The sequence below is a fragment of the Aspergillus steynii genome (assembly GCF_002849105.1).
Source record: "Aspergillus steynii IBT 23096 chromosome Unknown P170scaffold_3, whole genome shotgun sequence".
Taxonomy (NCBI): Eukaryota; Fungi; Ascomycota; class Eurotiomycetes; order Eurotiales; family Aspergillaceae; genus Aspergillus; species Aspergillus steynii.
This window is the reverse complement of record NW_020194400.1, coordinates 1,741,715-1,760,103: the sequence shown is the minus strand read 5'-3', so window position 1 is coordinate 1,760,103 and position 18,389 is coordinate 1,741,715. Positions and strand designations below refer to the sequence as shown.

The window sequence follows — 18,389 nt, the reverse complement described above, 5'->3', positions numbered from 1 at the left end:
CCCTCAAGCCGGCGCTGAGGCAAGAAAGAAAGCCGACGGCACACTCTTGGCTCCGAGGGGTTCAGTGTGGTGCCATATGTCCGTCAACGGGCGCGAGCAATCGGGTCTCAAGGCAGCTGTCGAGGTGTATGTTTAAGATTTCTTTCGAAGACAGCGCAATGTCGACAGCGCAGTGCCCTTGTTGAAAGGTATGTGGGTGTGTTGTCGCAGGTACGAAGTACAAGGTATTGGAAGGCGGGAAAAAAAAAAGCTCTTCGGAGGTAGTTAGTTATAACGGTTAGCACCGACAATGACTTGAGACTAAGACGAATATCCGAGCAGATGAAGCGATTGCAACTGAAAAAGGGCTTTGATCCTAAGCCTAGAAAATGCAGGGTAGGCAAGGCTTTGCGCTTTCAAGAAGATCTCCGGAGGTATGGAAGGGGATATCTATGAAGAACACAAAGGCGGGGGGCTTGAATAGTATTAAGATGCTTGCTGGAATATAACAAAACATTGATAGGATTCAGTTTCTTTTCTGCAGAAGCATGGGGGAAGAGGCATTTATAAAGAGCGTGTGTGTTGTTTGAAGAAGGCTTATCGGACAATGGATTTAACAATGATTCAAGAAGCCCGCGGATGGATGCGACGCAAATGCACAAGCCCGGGCTGTCAGCCTCAGTGGCTGGTGGTTGGTGCCCTGATGCCTGCTTACAACCCAGTACCCGGTAATTGATACAGTACGACACAGTACGACACAGGACACAGAGATAGAACTTACCTTACAGTACAGAGCATTGCTTACCGGTGCATACCCGGTATATTACTACCTAGGTACCTAAGGTAGGCACTAGCGTGTAACGTGCCATGTAGTTTGTCATGCTTTCCAGAGTCACAAGGCCCGACTTCTAGCTCCGTGCGACCTTCTGCGTTCTTATTGACAGCCACTGCCTTTTCCCCTACACATATATATCAGGCTGTGAAATAACTTTCTGTCCTTCAAAAACCCACTTCCGGACAAATGCAGATTATTTTCTGACTTGGTCGATTGTCCTTTCCCTCATACCAGGAATCCTACCGAACTACCGACTCGACTGGCCTCTGCTCCACAGCCCTCCGCGGACGAATCAGACGGATATTTCGGCATTTCGACACAACGACCCAGAGTTGCGGCCTTTTTGATATGAAAGCGGAGCTTGACTAGAGCGGTTCTCAATATGTGGGAAGATGAAAGCGTCGAAATAAACTTGCGCCCTCGATATCCCGGCGATGATACACGACGTACGAGTAACAAAGAGCTTGCCGGGTGGCTCAGTTATAGCTGGGCAGCTGAGGTTTTCGCGGTGTGCGCTATGGGTATGAAAGGGCTTTCATACGGACCAATGAATCATGCTGAAAGCTAATGCTCGTCCCACAGGGTCGTTTCTTCCTATTACTTTAGAGCAGATGGCTCGTGACCGCGGTGTCCTTCTATCCGACAAAGTGACTCCATGTAGCGTGAACTGGAAAGTCCCTCAGCAGCCATCATTGCTTGACCCGTGGAGCTATACTCTCAGTACTGATGCGAGCGAGAGCCGCAAAATCCCAATTGCTGGTCAGTGCATCGTAAGAATTCTTGGTGTCGAGATCAACACGGCAAGCTTTGCTATGTACACATTTTCTTTAAGTGTCTTCGTGCAGTCAATGTTGATCATATCTATGTCGGGTGCTGCGGACCATGGAAGCTATCGCAAAACGCTTCTGGTTACGTTTGCTCTTATTGGCTCTGTGACTACAATGCTGTTTCTCGGGACTGTGCCAGAGCTTTACATTCTTGGGGGTCTGTTCGGAGTAGTGGCAAACACTTGTTTTGGGGCATCATTCGTTCTTTTGAATTCTTTTTTGCCCTTGCTAGTTCGCCATCATTCTTCTGTGCTTCGAACTGCTGAGGCCGAGGCTTCTTACGCCTCACCCGGAGAAGATCGGCCTTTTCAGGATAGCGATTGTCAGAATGTCACTGACGCGACCACTCCCCTTCTCCAACCTAGTCAGCCTGGCGTTGACACTAATAGTTTGGAGGGTCACCACCCAGTACCCGCAGACACCTCGCAGGCACTAGAGCTCTCAACCAAGATATCTTCACATGGGATAGGGATCGGATATATTGGCTCTGTGATATTACAATTGATTTGCATCCTCGTTGTTGTCGCCACAAAGCAAACCACCTTTTCGCTGCGTCTTGTCCTCTTTCTCATTGGGCTTTGGTGGTTTCTTTTCACCATTCCTGCCGGACTTTGGCTTCGTCCGCGCCCAGGACCACCTCTTCCTCATGACGAAGGGAAGCACCATCGCTCTTGGATTGGCTACGTGGCCTTTGCCTGGAAGTCCCTTGGTCGCACTGCTATGCGAACTCGACATCTGAAAGACATACTGTTGTTCCTAGCAGCTTGGTTCCTACTGAGCGATGGAATTGCTACAGTTAGTGGAACTGCTGTCCTTTTTGCCAAAACCCAGCTTGACATGCAGCCTGCAGCACTGGGCATGATTAATGTTGTGACAATGGTTGCAGGGGTGTTTGGTGCTTTCTCCTGGGGCTATATATCACGTCTGTTTGGCCTGCGTGCTTCTCAAACCATAATTGCATGTATAATCTTGTTTGAAGTTGTGCCGCTCTATGGTCTTTTGGGATTTATCCCGGCAATCAAAAACTTGGGTTATCTTGGCCTCCAGCAACCCTGGGAGATGTTTCCCCTCGGTGTAGTTTATGGCCTTGTTATGGGTGGCTTGTCGTCATATTGTCGAAGTTTCTTTGGAGAGCTCATCCCCCCTGGCTACGAGACAGCATTCTTTGCTCTTTATGCTATCACCGACAAGGGCTCTAGTATTTTTGGGCCCGCTATCGTGGGAATCATCACCGACCGGTACGGTGAGATCCGGCCTGCATTCGTCTTCCTTGCAATCTTGATTTTGCTCCCACTGCCGTTAATGCTCCTAGTTGACGTCGATCGAGGTAAACGAGATGCCTATGCACTTTCTGCGGAACTAGAGGGCCACTCCACACCGGACACACCTTGCTATGGCACAATCCCACAAGGTCAATCAGATAATGGAGAGGCTATGACACACGCCGAGTAATGGAAACGGGGGAAACATGTCCACATGATCATCATCCATAGTCTGTTCACCGTGACTGTCCCTTGGTAGAAACCTCTGTAGTGAATAGCCATCAGGACACGTTGCCTATCATGAGTCCCTCTGCATGTATGCTGTTTCTTGCTAGTCGAACTGCTACCTACGCACTGAATAGAGGAAGGTGTTCGAAATCTGAAGTCTGCTGTTTGGGCCTCCGTCGTAGGGCGAGCTCCAGCAAGAAAGGTTAGTGGCGGTGGTTTGAAGGAAAATCTGATATCCTCATGATATCTGAGATGGTGGATAATAGTGTACGTCTTTGGGAGGCAAGGGTATCATTTGCCTAATCCCTTGCGTTAGCTCTGCACCAAGGTAGAGTGGGCTGTACTCATACTATACAAGGTAGTACTTAGCTAGCAGGTAGGTAAGGTAAGGTGTCTAAGAGGCATAAGGATGTGTACGTACTACGCATGTATGCACTACGGAGTATGTATGCCAGGTAGGTATCCACCGTGTAGATCAGTGAGCATGGATTTAGTTTCATGATCAGCACCGGTTCTTGCTCCACCTACTCAGGCGGCGAATCGACAGTACGGTACTGTGCATACGCAGCACGTCCATATGTACAGTACCTACCTACCTAGGTAGGTAAGGTATGTTAGGTACCGTAGGTACGCGGTACAGAGTGATCCATTGTATGAGGTATGTACCACCTAGTAAGGTGGTAGGTACCTTACCTTACCTTATGCACGAGCGCGATGCACCTGGTACAGTACAGTACATCTGTCCAATGAGCACCTAGGTATTTTACTGTGCGGTGTAGGTACTATACCTAGGCAACTACAAGGTAGTACCGAGCCCATTCTAGGTACATAGGTACCTAGCTGTCTACTAGTACATACCTACTTGCTAGGTAGGTAGGTAGGCATGTATGTTGTATGTACCTAGGGAGTATGAAGTAGGTACCCAGCAGTCCCGTGAGTTGGAGAGACCACCAAGGTATCATACTCCGTAAGTATACAACGCAGTAGGTACCACCTTTAGAGATACAGTACCTGCGGGTCAGGTAAGTTTAGGTAGGTGACCAGGTAGCGAATGCCCTAGCTACCTCTACCTAAGGTACCTACCTAGGTAAAGTGTCCCTTGCTGTACCTGACTACCGGGCGCCGCCCCTCCCAAGCATGAACCAGTCAGATTAGCTAAACGGCAGAAAGAACAAACTGTCCTTAACTAGTCCATACAATACTTAACAGGCCTTCTCACCTTTGCATTCATCATCCTCCTCTTACCTCCCCCCCCACCCCTTCCTCCTTCTTTTTATACCCTGCTCTCTCAGCTTTGTTAATTTCCTGCGCTTGTTCTGGTAAACCGCTGTTGCCACAGGACAAGGAACTGATAATTCTCTTATCTGATATTCTGAATTCTTGTCAACTCAACGTTGATTCTGGTCTCTTGTGATATCAACACAAGATGCGATCTTTCACACCTTGGGTCCTGGGCCTCTTGGGCGCTTCTGCTGTGGTGTCTGCCGGTGATGCTCAAGCTGATGTCCCGTCTGACGTGAAGTCATTGACCCAGGACACCTTCAATGATTTCATCAAGGAGCATGATTTGGTGTTGGCGGAGTTTTTTGCACCATGGTGCGGTCACTGCAAGGCCCTAGCCCCAAAATATGAGGAAGCCGCCTCTCAGTTGAAAGACAAGAACATCCCGCTGGTCAAGATTGATTGTACTGAAGAGGAAGAGCTTTGCCGGGATCAGGGCGTGGAGGGCTATCCCACCTTGAAGATCTTCCGAGGTGTTGACTCGAGCAAGCCTTACCAGGGAGCTCGGCAGACTGAATCGTGAGTTACAATGCCATTTTTTGCTTCCATATGCTGCCTGGGTGACAGTGCTAACCTTTCAAAGTCTCGTTTCATACATGATCAAGCAGTCCCTCCCAGCGGTTTCCAGTGTCAACGAAGAAAACCTCGAGGATACTAAGACCATGGATAAAATCGTTGTGATCGGCTATTTCTCGTCCGACGACCAAGCAGCCAACGACGCGTTCAACGCCTTGGCAGAGGCGCAGAGGGACAACTACCTCTTCGCTGCAACGGACGATGCGGCTATCGCGAAGGCAGAGGGCGTCGAGCAACCCTCTCTCGTCCTTTACAAAGACTTCGATGAGAAGAAAGCTATCTACACGGGCGAAATCGAGCAGGACGCTGTTCTGACTTGGGTGAAGACTGCTAGTACGCCTCTTGTCGGTGAGATTGGTCCCGAGACCTACTCTAGTTACATCACGGTAAGCCATGCCCGTCGTTAGATGACTTTTGTGATCCTTTACGGAGGCTATGTGCCCAGTGGTGCTTTTGACCTTCGTTCTGGTCGAAGGACAAAAATGCTGACCAAAGGGATATCTGACAGGCCGGCATTCCCCTCGCCTACATCTTTGCGGAAACTTCCGAGGAGCGTGAGAAGTTTACTGAGGACTTCAAACCGATCGCCGAGAAGCACAAGGGCCTTATTAACATTGCTACGATTGACGCCAAAATGTTTGGAGCTCACGCTGGAAACCTCAACCTTGACCCTCAGACCTTCCCCGCATTTGCCATTCAAGACCCCGAGAAGAAGGCCAAGTATCCTTATGACCAGTCCAAGGAGATCACGGCCAAGGACGTCGGCAAGTTCATTCAGGATGTTCTCGGCGGCAAGGTCGAGCCCAGCATCAAATCCGAGCCAATCCCTGAGAGCCAGGAGGGCCCTGTGACAGTTGTCGTGGCCCACTCTTACAAGGAGCTTGTCGTCGACAACGAGAAGGATGTTCTTCTTGAATTCTATGCGCCGTGGTGCGGACACTGCAAAGCGTAAGCCCATTCACCATGCATGGAAATAATCATTTGGTTTTGACTATTGCTAATGGCTCGAATAGTCTCGCTCCCAAGTACGAAGAACTCGCCAGCCTCTATGCCGATGTTCCCGATCTTGCGTCCAAGGTCACCATTGCCAAGATTGATGCGACAGCCAACGATGTCCCGGACTCGATTACAGGATTCCCCACAATCAAGCTCTACCCTGCCGGCGGCAAAGACGCCCCTGTTGAATACGCTGGGTCGCGCACTGTGGAAGACCTTGTCAATTTCGTGAAGGAGAATGGCCAGCACAAAGTTGATGCTCTTGCCAACACCCAGGAAGGTGGCGATGCTACCGAAAGCCCTTCCGCTTCGAGCGAGACTGAGGCTCCTGCCGCCACTGATGACAAGGCTGACCACGACGAACTGTAAAGTTGATAAATTTTATGAGATCTATAATCTTCAAATTGAACGTCGCTCTGGAATTGTTTTTGCGGTTACAAATGCTTCCCCGCCGGCTTAGATCATGCTGTTTGCTGCGAAAGTATTCATGGTTGTAGATCCTCCACCCGTACTTTCATGCAGTTTTCAAGGTCCTCCGACCAGGCGGCTTCCTGAATTCTTCCTCTTGACCTCGTGGAGATAGGCTGGTAGACGCTAGGGCAGCAACAAAATCACCATGCAAACCACCGGTAGTTAAAAGGTAGTAAATTTTTTAGACGGGCTCTTTGCCTTCTCCGAGGGGAAACTATTAACTACATTCGTAAGGATAGGCTACGTCAATTCCGCCCAACGAAATGACAAATACCAGATACTAAAGGAAATATGTACCACCTGCATAGCCTGCAGCACTCGAGGACAACACGATATTATCCCCACCCCTCAATCAGTTGTCTCCGCTGCTGCTAGAGCCTCCAAGGCGTCGACATCATCTTCAAACTCGTCAGCCGCTAGAGGGTTGGTCAGTTGTGGTGCATCGCTTTCCGGCTCCTCCGATGACATGGGCGCAGATTCTTTCGCTGTAAGTCTTTTTGTCTTGTTATCAATGGCGACAGAGGGGCTCTGAATTTCGACAAAAGGAGAGGTCGTCCTAACATTCGACGTCAAGCTCCAATCAATGACTTCGTCGGCTCCATACCGTTCGGCCAGCCACTCGTTGCATCTCTTGAAGTGTTGGTTGACGAACTGAATTCAATTTATCAGATTGGCACGATTCAAGTCAAGGAGTCACAAGTGGTATCAAGGGGGCATGGGGGAAGAAAAGGGATGCAAGGAAGCTGACACGGCACTCACAAAGCCCCTGGATGCGCTCAACGGACTGGGATGGACCGATTGTAGCACGCAATGCTTCTGTCGGTTGATGCCCGACACACGCTTGCCTGCTGGGTTTCCCCACGCAAGGAACACAACCCCGTGGGTTCGCACCCGTGCTACTAGGTCGATGGCTTTTTGAGTGAGCCGCTCCCACCCTTTGTTGGCATGGCTGGCAGCCTGGTGCGCGCGAACCGTCAAGCAGGTATTAAGCATTAGGACTCCACGTTCCGCCCACGGGGTTAGCAAGCCACCTTTGTTCGGCGGCCGTTGGAAGGAAGGATAATCATTCTTTATTCCTGTGTAGATATTGACGAGAGATGGGGGGGCCGGAGTGGGAGGCCGAACAGAGAACGCCAGGCCGTGAGCCTGGTTGTGGTTGTGGTAGGGATCTTGTCCAATTATGACTGCTTTCACTTTGTGTAGAGGTGTATGACGGGACCTAAGCGCAGGCATCAGCAATGCTGAGTGGAGGCATGGCATGGCTACAGGGGTGTGCACTCTACCAGGAATAGATCTCGTTTTCAGGTGGGAAGACTTTGACCCCCGACTGTTTTTCTTTCCGGAGAAACTGCTTCAACGCAAGAAACTCTGGCGTGACCAGTTCGTCTTTTAGTTGTGCCAACCAGCTATCATCCAAGGTATCAATCTCGAGCTGAAGGAGCTCCGCTTGTTCCGGAGTTAACGACGCGACCCATTTCTGCTTATTGAAAGTCGACGGACGCGGAGGTACTGTTGACGAGTTGGGTTCAGCCGTCTTGACTTTGGTCTTCGGGGGACCAAAGAATGATGTGATGCTGCCATTACCCTTGGGTTTCTTCGAGTCGACTGCCGGGGCTGTCAGATGATTGGCATTGCGTTTCACACCTGTCGGGCTGGCCATGTTGCAACGGAGGACGTGACGGAGAGGCGAATAGCTGATATCTGTGATTAAGAGATGGCACAATCACGATATCAGCAAAATGATCGTTGGGGGCTGATGTATGGAGTGGTGGATGACTGCCATCCATCCCTACATAGTAAGTGACCTATCGATCGGTAGGTACGCGTCGCGCGTCGCGCGTCCGGAAAGCTTTGGTGGGGCTTGCGGCTGTAACCAGGTATTCTGAAGCAGCTACAGCCAAGTAATGCTATTACCCTGGTTCTTGTTTCATTAAAACACTAGCACTAACCCCCACATACCCCAGATAAAAATTGTGGTAAAAAAGAAATACTAATCATACCAATGCCTAATCTCAGAAACACACTCAAAATCCCAAATAAGTCCCTAACGGACCTCTAATAAGTTGAAGTTATCAAAGAGAGTGTGTATTTCGGAAATAAACTGCTATACTCCGTAGATTTTGCTAGTTCCATGCGGCTGCCCGCCTCTATACCGCCTTCTAAAATAAATGATGGGCCGTCCCGACTGGGGATGGTACATACATACCTGTGCTTTGCTGGGTACTTACGGTACGGAGTACGGAGTGTACGGGTAGTGGGTACACACGCCCCATACATACATACGTATGTATGTACCTAACTATCCGCAATACTCTTAAGGGGGTACCTACTAGGTATGGGTGTTGTACTGTATCTACTTTACCCACCGATAGAACCCGGTATTACTTCTAGCAATCCTATCTTCACTTTGTCAATAATATATACTACCTGACCGCAGGACGTCATGGAGCTCACCTGGCTTGCCAATACTCCGCAGTCTCGTCGTCGAACTAGAGCACCACGTGCATGCGCTCCCTGCCAGCGCAAAAAGGTTGGTTCATTGCTTCCTCCGACTGCATCCCCTCATATCTATTCACCTTGATATATACCTACATGTTTCATCGACGCCTACGGAGACATATCCCTGTTCGTCCCACTTACAGGGTAACTGAAGGCCTGGAAGCTAATATAGCAATGGCTACGATCCCAAACAGAAGCGCTGCCGCCATCTGAGCACTGACCTTGGCCTGAACCAGGCCCGGTTCCATCCCAACCACCTCGGGGAACATGGGCCCGGTATATACAACCAACCGACATCCACTTCCTCAATTGGCGAGGCGCAAGTTGACACTATGACGCCTGACATGAGGCTCTCAAAACCCCTGGACACAGAACGTTTTGTTGGGGATCTCAACCCAGAAGCTGTAATTCGGGAAAAGTTAGACGTCACCGCTGAGAACCATCTTCGTGACCGGATCGGACTCTGGATCAACCCGTCTGCTATGCAAGGCGATGAAGGGGCCCGGAATCACGCCTCCAGAGTTTTTCCTAAACGCTCGCCTGCAGTAGAATCGCAGACCGTGGCGTCTTTTTCACAATGTCGACATATGTCTGTCACAAGGGCCTTCGAGCGCCTCCCCCTCGCAACTCAAAGTCGATTGATTCCGATCTACTTCTCCAAGGTCAATCATATCCTCCCACTTGTTGATCAAAAGTCTTTCGCCTGCGCCCACGCAGCGGGAACGACGTCTGTGTTCTTAGAAAGAGCCATGTGTCTTGTTGCCGCGAAAGATAGCGCAGCTCATCCCCACCTTCGTCTGGCGATCAACGGCCCTCTCCTTTCACCCCGGGCATTCTGCTCCGAAATTTACAATGGGCTCGTTTTCGTAATGAACGATGGGCTTGAGTCTGACCGGATTACTCGGATCCGCGCATTGGCGCTCATGTCTTTACATTGCGAAGGCTACGAAGGAGCAGAGGCTGCCTCTATGCATATCTGTCAGGCGATCCACCAGGCGCAGACGGTAGGATTGCATCTCGATAGACCAGGCCGGGTCTCAAAAGATCCTCTTTCGGATTTGTTTTGGTGCCTATGGACCCTGGACAAGATGCATGCATCCATAGGGGGCCGGCCCGTGCTTCTCGCAGACCGCGATATTGGTATCAAGAAGCCCGCATGGGAGAATCTCCAGGCTAGAACCGCATTTGATGTTTGGCTCGCTATCACAGAGTTACTTTCGAGCGTGATCTCATTATATAGGCCAACCGCAGATCCCACAGTGGGCTGGGAGACAGGATTTCCAACGTTTGAAGAAACAATCGGTGATAATGTACGAGACGACCTAGACTTTGATACACTTGGTACGCCTTTGTTTTCTTCCTTTCTTCAAGACAATTCGCATGTCGTCTCTTTAGCGTCTTCTAACACAAACCTAATGTCAATGTGACGTGAGTAGGTCTCCTTGAGCTTTTTTACCACGCAGTTGGGATTCTGTCCTGTAGATATAAGCCGTCCGAACGCCCGGACGCCTCCAAACCATCCTATACTCGCCAGAACCTCGCAGCCATTCGAATCTGCTCCATTGCGGCCACGGAATGCGGTCGGACGCTACCCCCACTACCAATCGTCCCGTACGCACTAGCGCTGTCGATGGGCGTCTCGTATCAGCAGTTGCGGTCGAGCAAACTGATTACTCATTTTGACCGAGCCAGGGCTAGTCTAGAAGCCTGTTGCTCTCTGCTAGAAGACATAGGAAGCTGTTGGTACTCCGCCGAGGCAATGGCACGGCTGGGGCGAAAGGCATTGCATCAAATCCAGGAGGTGAGATCTGATCCCGGACAGCGTAGACGGGACCTGAAGTCGCAGGCGGAATCTCAGACCGACCAGCCAGAGACATCCGCTTCATGCCCGTCACTTCCGACTCATGAAGGCGCTTGTTGTGTCGGTGACGCGCCTCCCATCTCGTCGACACCCGGCCCTGGCGATCCTTCGGGCGCCAATGGTGCCCAGAGTATGGTGTCGGGTGGATTTGCCGACATTGACATCCTCTTCGGAGACTTTCTGGACCTCTCCTTACCCACGAACTTTTGGGATCCGGTGTTCTTCTCGGACACCCACACTCATACGTGACCCATCGACCGGCCAGTGTTTACGGAGTAATCGGAGTCCCGCAGGTATAATCCTCTCCATTAAGCATAAGGCATCGGGATACGGCCTAGGGCCCCCCTTCCGGGTCCAAAAATTACCCACCCGCCCAAGTGGCCCATCCGCCCGTCTCGCCTTGAATCGACGGTCTCGATCGAACTCTTTTGTTCGCTCGCTTGACACGCCACGACTCAACGATCAACGACCAACACATAGCTTTTCTTCTCAGGCCCCATTGTCCCAATCCCCTCACCCCCCCCCCCTCCTCTTCTTTTTTTTTTTTTTTTAACCTTGGGCATCGCCTATCATTCCCCCGTTCGATTCCATCTTTTTGTTTCTTCTGGCCTTTCCTTTCAAAAATTCGAACGATTATTACCCTCGACTTTCCCGTCCTTGTATGATCAAATCTCCGAAGATCAGCCCTTTGTCTATCTATGCTTTCCCTCCAGGCTTCCCTCGTGTGTTGCGTCAATTTTATCTCGTGGAATGTGACTGGCTCGAGTTGTAACCAAGCCTGATGGATCTTGAATGCGTGTCATTAAGTTAGAGTCCGCCTTCGCAAAAGCAATTGGTCGCATTGCCCGTCCGCCCTGTTATGCGCAGGTGGAAGGCCCCCAGGATCTGGAAAGTTGGATAGAGGAGAAACCCCGGCGACAATAGGTAGCCTCGCCTATCGGTCCGTTGCCCATTCATGGCTCTAGCATCCAGTGACCCCGAGCCACCTGCAGCCTTCGCCGGTGCAGAAACCGAAGATGACCACGCTGCGCCCAGTAAACATCATGGCCGGGCCCCCGTCCACCCTATTTCCCAGCTTCAGGGTCCTTTTGAGGAGTCAATGCTTGAGGCTGGCAAAGGCGCCCGAAGCGAATGGGTGGTGGAGCTGGATGCTCAGTCCCGGCGCAAGGATCTGCTCGAATCTGCCGAGTATGAACGGCTCTGCGGCCGTAAATGGCGCCAAAGGGCTGGCGAAAGGCAAGCAAATGGCCACCTTCTAAAAGCACGAGGCATCGATGGAACCGACAACTGACCGCCGGTAGATATCACCCATTTTGGAAGCTTATCTCCCAAATGTCGTTCGGCATTAGTCTCTTGACCAAACGATTGGCCAAGTCAGATGTGGAGGTTTTGAGAATCCTCCAGGCTCACGTTGATGAGATGGACGGGTTTTTGGGAAGAACAACGGAGGATTTTCTCTTAATCCAGGTTGATGTGCGCACTCGGATCCAGTATCTCAGTCTCCCACTAGGGAATCTAGAAATTTTCGACGAGATGCTTAATGACCGCCAGTTCCGCTCTGCCATGATCAGTTATAATGAAAAGATTGAGTTTGCCGTCGATCGCTTTACCCAAGCCGTCAAGGACGCCCTCAAAGACATACAGAAAGGAAAGGCGGCAGTTGGTGCTCTCTGGCAGTACCTCGGGGACTCGGCAACGAAAAATGCTCCTTTACCTAAAAATATCGCCGCTGTATACAATGCGATGCTGGCGAATACGGAGGGGTGGAATGTCGCTCTCTCTAAACTCCGCCGAAAAGGTGTTGCCCTCGAGTCTGCACTTTTGCAGCTGGGCCTGACTATAACCGAAATGCAACGTCGCGTGGGCGTGGCAAGCAGGAAGGAGGTAGTAAGTTTCCCTTCAGTCTTTCCCCAGAATAACATACTTGCGCCTAGTTCCTGACGCAATGCGATAGGTATCCTTGATGCATTCGTCTAGCGCTTCCCCCGGAGGCAAACGGCTTCGAGATCGACTTTTTGAGAGAGGACTGTCCATTGGAGCCCCGCCGCCCTCGATCCCAGAGAAGCCTCTCCCAAGTGACCCAGGGCTCCAGGCGACAACGGCCATGCCGCCCTTGCCCAAGCAAGCTGACCCTCGCCGAATCCTGCGAAAGAGTGTTCCAAATCTGCGAGCCGCCAAATCGTCCGACAATAATTACCCCAGGGCAAAATCAATAAATGGTTTCGTGGGCAATGCAAATGTCATACCTTCAGCCTCTAAACTGGGACGCTCAAGCAGTCGATTTTCAAAAACCAAACCCACCCCCAAGCCGGAGGACCGCCAAAACGAGGGTGTCAAAATAGCACCAACGCGACCTGCCACGGCGCCTTCTAGAACATTGCGAGCGCGAAGTACGTCATTCGAACAATTGAAAGCTTTTTGTAAATACAGAAAAGATCAGCAGCAGAACGTGATGCTGCCACAAGCGCGGCCCGAGTCCCGAAGACCCTTGACAGCGCAGGCGTCGGCCAGAGGCGAGACTATGAAAGAGCAGCTCCTGCAATATATCAAAGGGGATCGGGTGACGGACGCGTGGGAGAGCCGGCCCCAAGAAGAAAAGATCGCAAGTCGGCATTCTCAGAAAAAGGGCGACCTGTGGAGTAAATTCCGTACTAAGTCATCGCACCCTCCCGGCACTTCTGAAGAGCAACCGACGAACCTTTTGGAGGATGACTTGGGGAGGCAGATGGCCTGGCTACAGGAGGAATCGGAAGCATTGAACACCTACTCCTTGAAGCCAAGGCGCGATGTGGCTCCTCGACTCCACGTTCTCTCGGTTCACATGGGCTTAGCTCAGGACCTTGAGGAGGGCGGGAACTCCAGGCAACAAGATGACATTGAACCTCCAGAGGGAGATACGCATTCAATTATAACAGCGCTTCCGTCGGTGTCACCTTCAGTAGTACGCTAATTCTCGCATGCTTGACCGATGTATGTGCCGAGTATATAGAAAAGTTGGACTGAGCACAGATACTCCCTTTTTATTGTTGGCTTCTCGCCCTAGGCCGCTTAGCTGGTCGTGCAAACGATCGCAGACAGGATGACGCCTTCCAATTCGATATCAGCAGCAAGAGCAGATTGGTATACATCACTTTTCGAGATCTGCAGTACTCATGGCTGTATAAGTTTTGACGCCCCTTCGGAACTCAGCCAGCAGGACTAATCATTGCACCCCTTTGCAGACATAGAAGACATAGAAAGACATGAATCGTACAAACTATTCTAGTACACACCGGCCCTTTTTTTTCCTCTTTTTTTTCTTTCTTCTTTTTTCCCTCTTTCCAATTCCGAAGCCAAGGGCGCAGGGGGGGGGGAGGACAATATTTGGCATGAAAACCAAAACCCTCTCTCTAAGGGAGCTTTTCAGCCACCCCTAATAAAGACTTCGAAGGATACCTGAGTCATAATTGGTACATAGAGTATCGGTCTGCTTAAATTACCGGAAATAAGACACGGGAAACAACGGGTGGAGATAAATTTTTTTTTTTTTTTTTTAAAAAAAAAAAAAAATTAGATCCTCCTCACTACTTGCAGCGCTTCTCGACAATATTGGGGCCATGTTCGTCGTACTCCTTCTTGGAAATCCACATTTGATGGAAGGTTCCCAAACTGGCGAGGATGCTGCCACCAATCCAAGAACCAAATCTACGCTCAGCCGTGTTTCCTGGCGCGGAAATCCTTACCCGCGGGCCGGGATAGGTTTGCATGAGCTCTTGGTTGAGTCGGTCGGTGAAGCCGTAAAGCAAAGTCGATGCCCCAGTCACGACAACATTCGCGAGCAAGTGGGGACGAATGTCAACATCGACATTGTTCAGCGCATTCTTGATAAGTTCGGGGATGGTTTGGCCTTGCGTTGGAGCCGGGTATGTTGACTCGGGATCCTGGATCGCGGCTTTGGCGTCAAATAAAGATTCGACCACCTTGTAGCGGTCGACACCAAAGACTTGATTATAACCGTCGGGAAACTCAAACGGACGTCCGGGGCTACTTTTGACAAATTCCTCGTTTGAGACCCCGTTCGGACCGGGAGCAAGAAGTTTATTGGGGCCTGGCCACACTTGGACGACACATTCCTTGAACTCCGAAAGCGTTCGCTCCTCAAGGAACTCCCGGTAGGACGCGTCGGGTGCCTTCTCTGGCGGGAATGTCTTGAATTTGACCTGCGGGGGCTGGCCTGCATCGACGGCGGTCTTGGAGGATATTAGGTAGTGAGGCGTGATAGTGATGGGTTGGGGGGTGTTTGATTTAAATAACGCTCGAATTTGCGATGAGATGTAGTCGCCTCCAAGGGGAGAATGTTGAACCCCGCGTTTCAAAATCATTCCATCATGTACCGGAGTTACGGATATGTTTGAAGCGCCTATATCAATCACCAAGGCGGACGCCTTGCCGGCAGCGAAGCTAGGAGGATGAGCAGGAAATCACCAAAGGGGCCAAAAAAAAAGGGCGATTCCGACTTACGACGCAAGAACACCATTTCTCGCCAGGTAGAAGGCCGGTGTCCCCCATTTCTCCATAGCAATTTCAATTGTTTTCTCCCGCGCCTTGGTGGGATTCCAGCCGCACTCGGACATTAGGAGAGGACTATCTGAAAGAGGTTTTTCCTCAGCCTCCACCCCGTCCATCTCTGTAGGCAGCTCGCCATCCGCGACATCATTCAGGCCGTTCTGGAAAGGATTGCCCGGCCTTGCCCCCGTTAGGCGCGACGTAAATGAGTATTCCCACACCTTCTCCGCCATGTCCCAATCTTCCACGATTCCATCCCTGCCCGTTGGATTGTGAATAGACAGGCCGGGGCGCGGAGTAACGAAGACATCGTCACCGAAGATGAGCTTTTCTTGTCCTTCGGAGGTGTATTTCCCATAGTACGAAGGGATCAGAGATTTTGGCGTGTCTTCGCCCGCAAAACCTGCGCGCGTCGTCGAGAATCCAGGGTCGAGTACAATGGCAGAGACCTCATCTGAGCGAGCGCGACAGTGAGCATGAAGTACGACGCACGACAGAATGCTTTTTGACAAGCAGGGCCGCTAAGGGACGACGACTTACCTCCGCCATATTCGGCAGTCGACGGTGGAACGGAAGGGTTCATGTTGGAAACACGCGTGACTCGGCAGGTGGGAGCTCAAGTGGGGACAGCTTGCTCTTTATTCACAGCAGAACCGTCTCGGCTAGAGTTGCTGAGGGCTGGGGAGAGAGACGGGTGAATCGGCGAGTCGGGAGGAGGAGGAGGAGGAATGGATTGAAGTTCCTTTGGCGGCGGGCGGGAACCTTAACGGCCTCCCTACTAACTTACTCATATTATTAGTTACGACCTACTCCGTACCAAGTCCCTTTATCCTCTCTTCAACCGATCCCCTCTGCTTCCTTCCCCGCAGATTATTTCTTTGGTGCTTCCGAATACAACCATGGACACGGATGCCTATCCTCAGTCAGGGACGCTTTTCCGACCGCCGGCGAAGAGAAGAAAGTTCCTTCGACGCCGGGCTGACAACATGCCGGAGGAGTCCGATTCTATGAGTGGTGCAGGCGACTCACTTCCAGAGGCGCCTCGGTCTCGGTCGCAGTCCCCGCGAGATACGCCACGAGAGACTGCAAGCTCAGCCGACCTTATTCGCCGGCGACGGCTTCATCGAGCCCGTAGAGGTGGTATCGAATTCTCCGCCACCTCGCGGCAAACGACAGATGTGGCCAACCAGTCTGCTCTATCCTCAGCATCTACGGAAGAGCTCGAGGCGGAGAGGATCAAGACAATGTGTGATCGGTTCACCGCTCATACAGGGCAAACCGTGGACGTTGACAGACACATGTACGGATCCACGCTCTTTCGAATCCACACCTTCTACCCCCCCCTCTTTTGCAACGGAAGCTAACAAGATAAGGATGACTTATATAGAATCAGAAATGGCCAAGCGAAATCAACGCGCCATGCCGATGGATGCAGCCGACTCCGATGCCATCGGGACCAAAGAAGCCAGTGGTGCACCGTCCTCCTCGGATCTCCCGCAACGCGAGCCTGCGTCTCTGGGTAAACTGCATGAAATCGATCTGGGCCAGGAAACAAAGTTGGAGAATATCGCACGCACAGAGGCGGCCACGAGAAGGCTCGCCGATGGAGATCGTGAAGAAGATGCGCAACCCCGAGATGACGAATCTCTCGCGAAGAGCACTCCCACACGAAGGGACAATAGATCATGGCGTCACCAAAAAAGACGGACCAGCGAAGATGTCCAGCGAGACCGGCTTGTGGAGGAAGTTTTGCGTGAAAGCAGGCGTAAGTCATCGTCCAACGAGGGCCTTGTGGGTTTTGTCATGTCGGCTAACTGATACGTCGATCCAGTCGATGTTTATGATGAACCCGCGGAAGAGATTACGGTTGCAGCCGATGACCAAGCAGCCGATGATAGGGTTGCCGAGCAATTTCGACGGGATTTCCTTGATGCCATTCAGTCCCGTCGCCGGGTGGCACGAGCGCGAAACACGAAAACCACCAAGCCGGAAGCTCCGCGCGGTCCTAAACTAGGAGGTAGTCGCAGTGCCCGAGCTGCGATGCGCGAGATGCAGGATAAATCTGGGCGGAAATGAGATGGCTGATTTGAATATTGTCGGAATGATATGATGGGGAGAAAGCCCGAGAAAGCCATCGGCCTCTCTTCTTACTCGCACACACACACACACACACACACACACACTCTCTCTCTCTCTCTCTCTCTCTCTCTCTCTCTCTCGGAGAACTTCTACCAGGCAACCCAGCCGAATGCGCGAGGCATGTCTACGATGATCACGATTGTTCCAGCGACAAGAAGAGCGAGTGCCGATGCGGTTGGAGGCGAGTGGAGCATCGAGTTCCGTTCTAGTGAATGCTAAAGGACAGGGTCAATAGGTACTACTTAAATGATAGGAAATGCTACGCGGTTCTCCGGAGTAGACAGTCAATAGTCGAACGAGACGAGGGACGAGGGGTGGGGCCAAGCGATCGGGACGAAGCTTGAGTAGCGTTGAGTAGCGTGTGTCAGTGAAATGGGCGGCCAATTTCCCGGCCGCAGTACTACCTGGGAGGTACCGTATTATTCAGATTACGTGGTAAGATGGATGGAACCTTGGGAGGTGGCTTGGCCCCATCGCACGAGTCTAGACGGCTCATGGGCCCAATCAACGGGGCGGCCTTGAGACATTCAGGGGCAACTGGTCGGAGTCTCGAACGGCACCATCCTCCTAGTCGCCCGTCCTCGTAGGGCCCGGCACTTTATAATTAGTAGCATCGCTGGATGGGATTGCGCCCCCTAAAAATCATCCCGCGCCCGTGGTACGACGAAACGCATACCGTATGTACCGATGGATTCCCATCGCGATATCCATGGATCTCCTCAACTCCTGGATGAGATGCCTCGGGATGGTCAATAAACACAAAATACGATCTCCAGGAACCTTCAAGGTTATAATTCTACCTTACTTTGTACCTCATTCTAATTATAACCCGAAGTCAACTTGGACGGCGGTTGGCTGGTAATCCACCGTCGTCGTACCGGCCATACCGT

General features: G+C 51.4%; 7 protein-coding genes across 7 annotated transcripts; 5 read left to right on the top strand and 2 right to left on the bottom strand.

Annotated features, from left to right (window-relative positions):
• Positions 1 to 902: 902 nt before the first annotated feature.
• P170DRAFT_435693 (MFS transporter) lies at positions 903 to 3,248 on the top strand. Its single transcript, XM_024848999.1, has 2 exons — positions 903 to 1,335; positions 1,397 to 3,248. The coding sequence occupies exons 1-2, from the start codon at positions 1,197 to 1,199 to the stop codon at positions 3,091 to 3,093; spliced, it is 1,836 nt and encodes a 611-aa protein (XP_024705796.1). The 5' UTR covers positions 903 to 1,196; the 3' UTR covers positions 3,094 to 3,248.
• Positions 3,249 to 4,327: 1,079 nt separating this feature from the next.
• Positions 4,328 to 6,604, top strand: pdiA (protein disulfide isomerase PDI1). The gene is made up of 4 exons (XM_024851492.1): positions 4,328 to 4,931; positions 4,996 to 5,374; positions 5,497 to 5,936; positions 6,002 to 6,604. Exons 1-4 carry the CDS (start codon positions 4,558 to 4,560, stop codon positions 6,351 to 6,353), a joined length of 1,545 nt encoding a protein of 514 aa, XP_024705795.1. The 5' UTR covers positions 4,328 to 4,557; the 3' UTR covers positions 6,354 to 6,604.
• Positions 6,605 to 8,236, bottom strand: P170DRAFT_508669 (uracil-DNA glycosylase). The gene is made up of 3 exons (XM_024854594.1): positions 7,739 to 8,236; positions 7,215 to 7,674; positions 6,605 to 7,106 (listed from the first exon to the last, which is right to left on the bottom strand). The coding sequence occupies exons 1-3, from the start codon at positions 8,113 to 8,115 to the stop codon at positions 6,804 to 6,806; spliced, it is 1,140 nt and encodes a 379-aa protein (XP_024705794.1). The 5' UTR covers positions 8,116 to 8,236; the 3' UTR covers positions 6,605 to 6,803.
• A 667-nt stretch (positions 8,237 to 8,903) lies between these two features.
• P170DRAFT_381234 (transcription factor domain-containing protein) lies at positions 8,904 to 11,366 on the top strand. Its single transcript, XM_024845559.1, has 3 exons — positions 8,904 to 8,985; positions 9,149 to 10,295; positions 10,388 to 11,366. Exons 2-3 carry the CDS (start codon positions 9,287 to 9,289, stop codon positions 11,062 to 11,064), a joined length of 1,686 nt encoding a protein of 561 aa, XP_024705793.1. The 5' UTR covers positions 8,904 to 8,985; positions 9,149 to 9,286; the 3' UTR covers positions 11,065 to 11,366.
• P170DRAFT_435687 (uncharacterized protein) lies at positions 11,332 to 14,077 on the top strand. Its single transcript, XM_024848998.1, has 3 exons — positions 11,332 to 12,051; positions 12,117 to 12,702; positions 12,770 to 14,077. The coding sequence occupies exons 1-3, from the start codon at positions 11,771 to 11,773 to the stop codon at positions 13,763 to 13,765; spliced, it is 1,863 nt and encodes a 620-aa protein (XP_024705792.1). The 5' UTR covers positions 11,332 to 11,770; the 3' UTR covers positions 13,766 to 14,077.
• A 202-nt stretch (positions 14,078 to 14,279) lies between these two features.
• On the bottom strand, positions 14,280 to 16,103 carry P170DRAFT_435686 (actin family protein). The gene is made up of 3 exons (XM_024848997.1): positions 15,901 to 16,103; positions 15,316 to 15,814; positions 14,280 to 15,255 (listed from the first exon to the last, which is right to left on the bottom strand). The coding sequence occupies exons 1-3, from the start codon at positions 15,941 to 15,943 to the stop codon at positions 14,379 to 14,381; spliced, it is 1,419 nt and encodes a 472-aa protein (XP_024705791.1). The 5' UTR covers positions 15,944 to 16,103; the 3' UTR covers positions 14,280 to 14,378.
• Positions 16,104 to 16,259: 156 nt separating this feature from the next.
• Positions 16,260 to 17,436, top strand: P170DRAFT_474037 (telomere length and silencing 1 family protein; the record flags this gene model as incomplete). The annotated part of the gene is made up of 3 exons (XM_024853100.1): positions 16,260 to 16,660; positions 16,734 to 17,125; positions 17,192 to 17,436. 3 exons carry the CDS (start codon positions 16,260 to 16,262, stop codon positions 17,434 to 17,436), a joined length of 1,038 nt encoding a protein of 345 aa, XP_024705790.1.
• Positions 17,437 to 18,389: the final 953 nt, after the last annotated feature.

Excerpts from the sequence above, each read along its gene's own strand:
- P170DRAFT_435693 (XM_024848999.1), top strand. The coding sequence starts at position 1,197 with ATGTGGGAAGATGAAAGCGTCGAAATAAACTTGCGCCCTCGATATCCC. Across the intron at positions 1,336-1,396 it reads TTTCGCGGTGTGCGCTATGG|GGTCGTTTCTTCCTATTACT; the intron begins GTATGAAAGGGC and ends CTCGTCCCACAG.
- pdiA (XM_024851492.1), top strand. The coding sequence starts at position 4,558 with ATGCGATCTTTCACACCTTGGGTCCTGGGCCTCTTGGGCGCTTCTGCT. Across the intron at positions 4,932-4,995 it reads GGAGCTCGGCAGACTGAATC|TCTCGTTTCATACATGATCA; the intron begins GTGAGTTACAAT and ends AACCTTTCAAAG. Across the intron at positions 5,375-5,496 it reads CCTACTCTAGTTACATCACG|GCCGGCATTCCCCTCGCCTA; the intron begins GTAAGCCATGCC and ends GATATCTGACAG.
- P170DRAFT_508669 (XM_024854594.1), bottom strand. The coding sequence starts at position 8,115 with ATGGCCAGCCCGACAGGTGTGAAACGCAATGCCAATCATCTGACAGCC. Across the intron at positions 7,675-7,738 it reads GAAAACGAGATCTATTCCTG|GTCCCGTCATACACCTCTAC; the intron begins GTAGAGTGCACA and ends GCCTGCGCTTAG. Across the intron at positions 7,107-7,214 it reads TGAGCGCATCCAGGGGCTTT|TTCGTCAACCAACACTTCAA; the intron begins GTGAGTGCCGTG and ends AATTGAATTCAG.
- P170DRAFT_381234 (XM_024845559.1), top strand. The coding sequence starts at position 9,287 with ATGACGCCTGACATGAGGCTCTCAAAACCCCTGGACACAGAACGTTTT. Across the intron at positions 10,296-10,387 it reads CCTAGACTTTGATACACTTG|TAGGTCTCCTTGAGCTTTTT; the intron begins GTACGCCTTTGT and ends ATGTGACGTGAG.
- P170DRAFT_435687 (XM_024848998.1), top strand. The coding sequence starts at position 11,771 with ATGGCTCTAGCATCCAGTGACCCCGAGCCACCTGCAGCCTTCGCCGGT. Across the intron at positions 12,052-12,116 it reads CGCCAAAGGGCTGGCGAAAG|ATATCACCCATTTTGGAAGC; the intron begins GCAAGCAAATGG and ends GACCGCCGGTAG. Across the intron at positions 12,703-12,769 it reads TGGCAAGCAGGAAGGAGGTA|GTATCCTTGATGCATTCGTC; the intron begins GTAAGTTTCCCT and ends GCAATGCGATAG.
- P170DRAFT_435686 (XM_024848997.1), bottom strand. The coding sequence starts at position 15,943 with ATGAACCCTTCCGTTCCACCGTCGACTGCCGAATATGGCGGAG. Across the intron at positions 15,815-15,900 it reads GACTGCCGAATATGGCGGAG|ATGAGGTCTCTGCCATTGTA; the intron begins GTAAGTCGTCGT and ends GCGCTCGCTCAG. Across the intron at positions 15,256-15,315 it reads AGAAATGGTGTTCTTGCGTC|CTTCGCTGCCGGCAAGGCGT; the intron begins GTAAGTCGGAAT and ends TCATCCTCCTAG.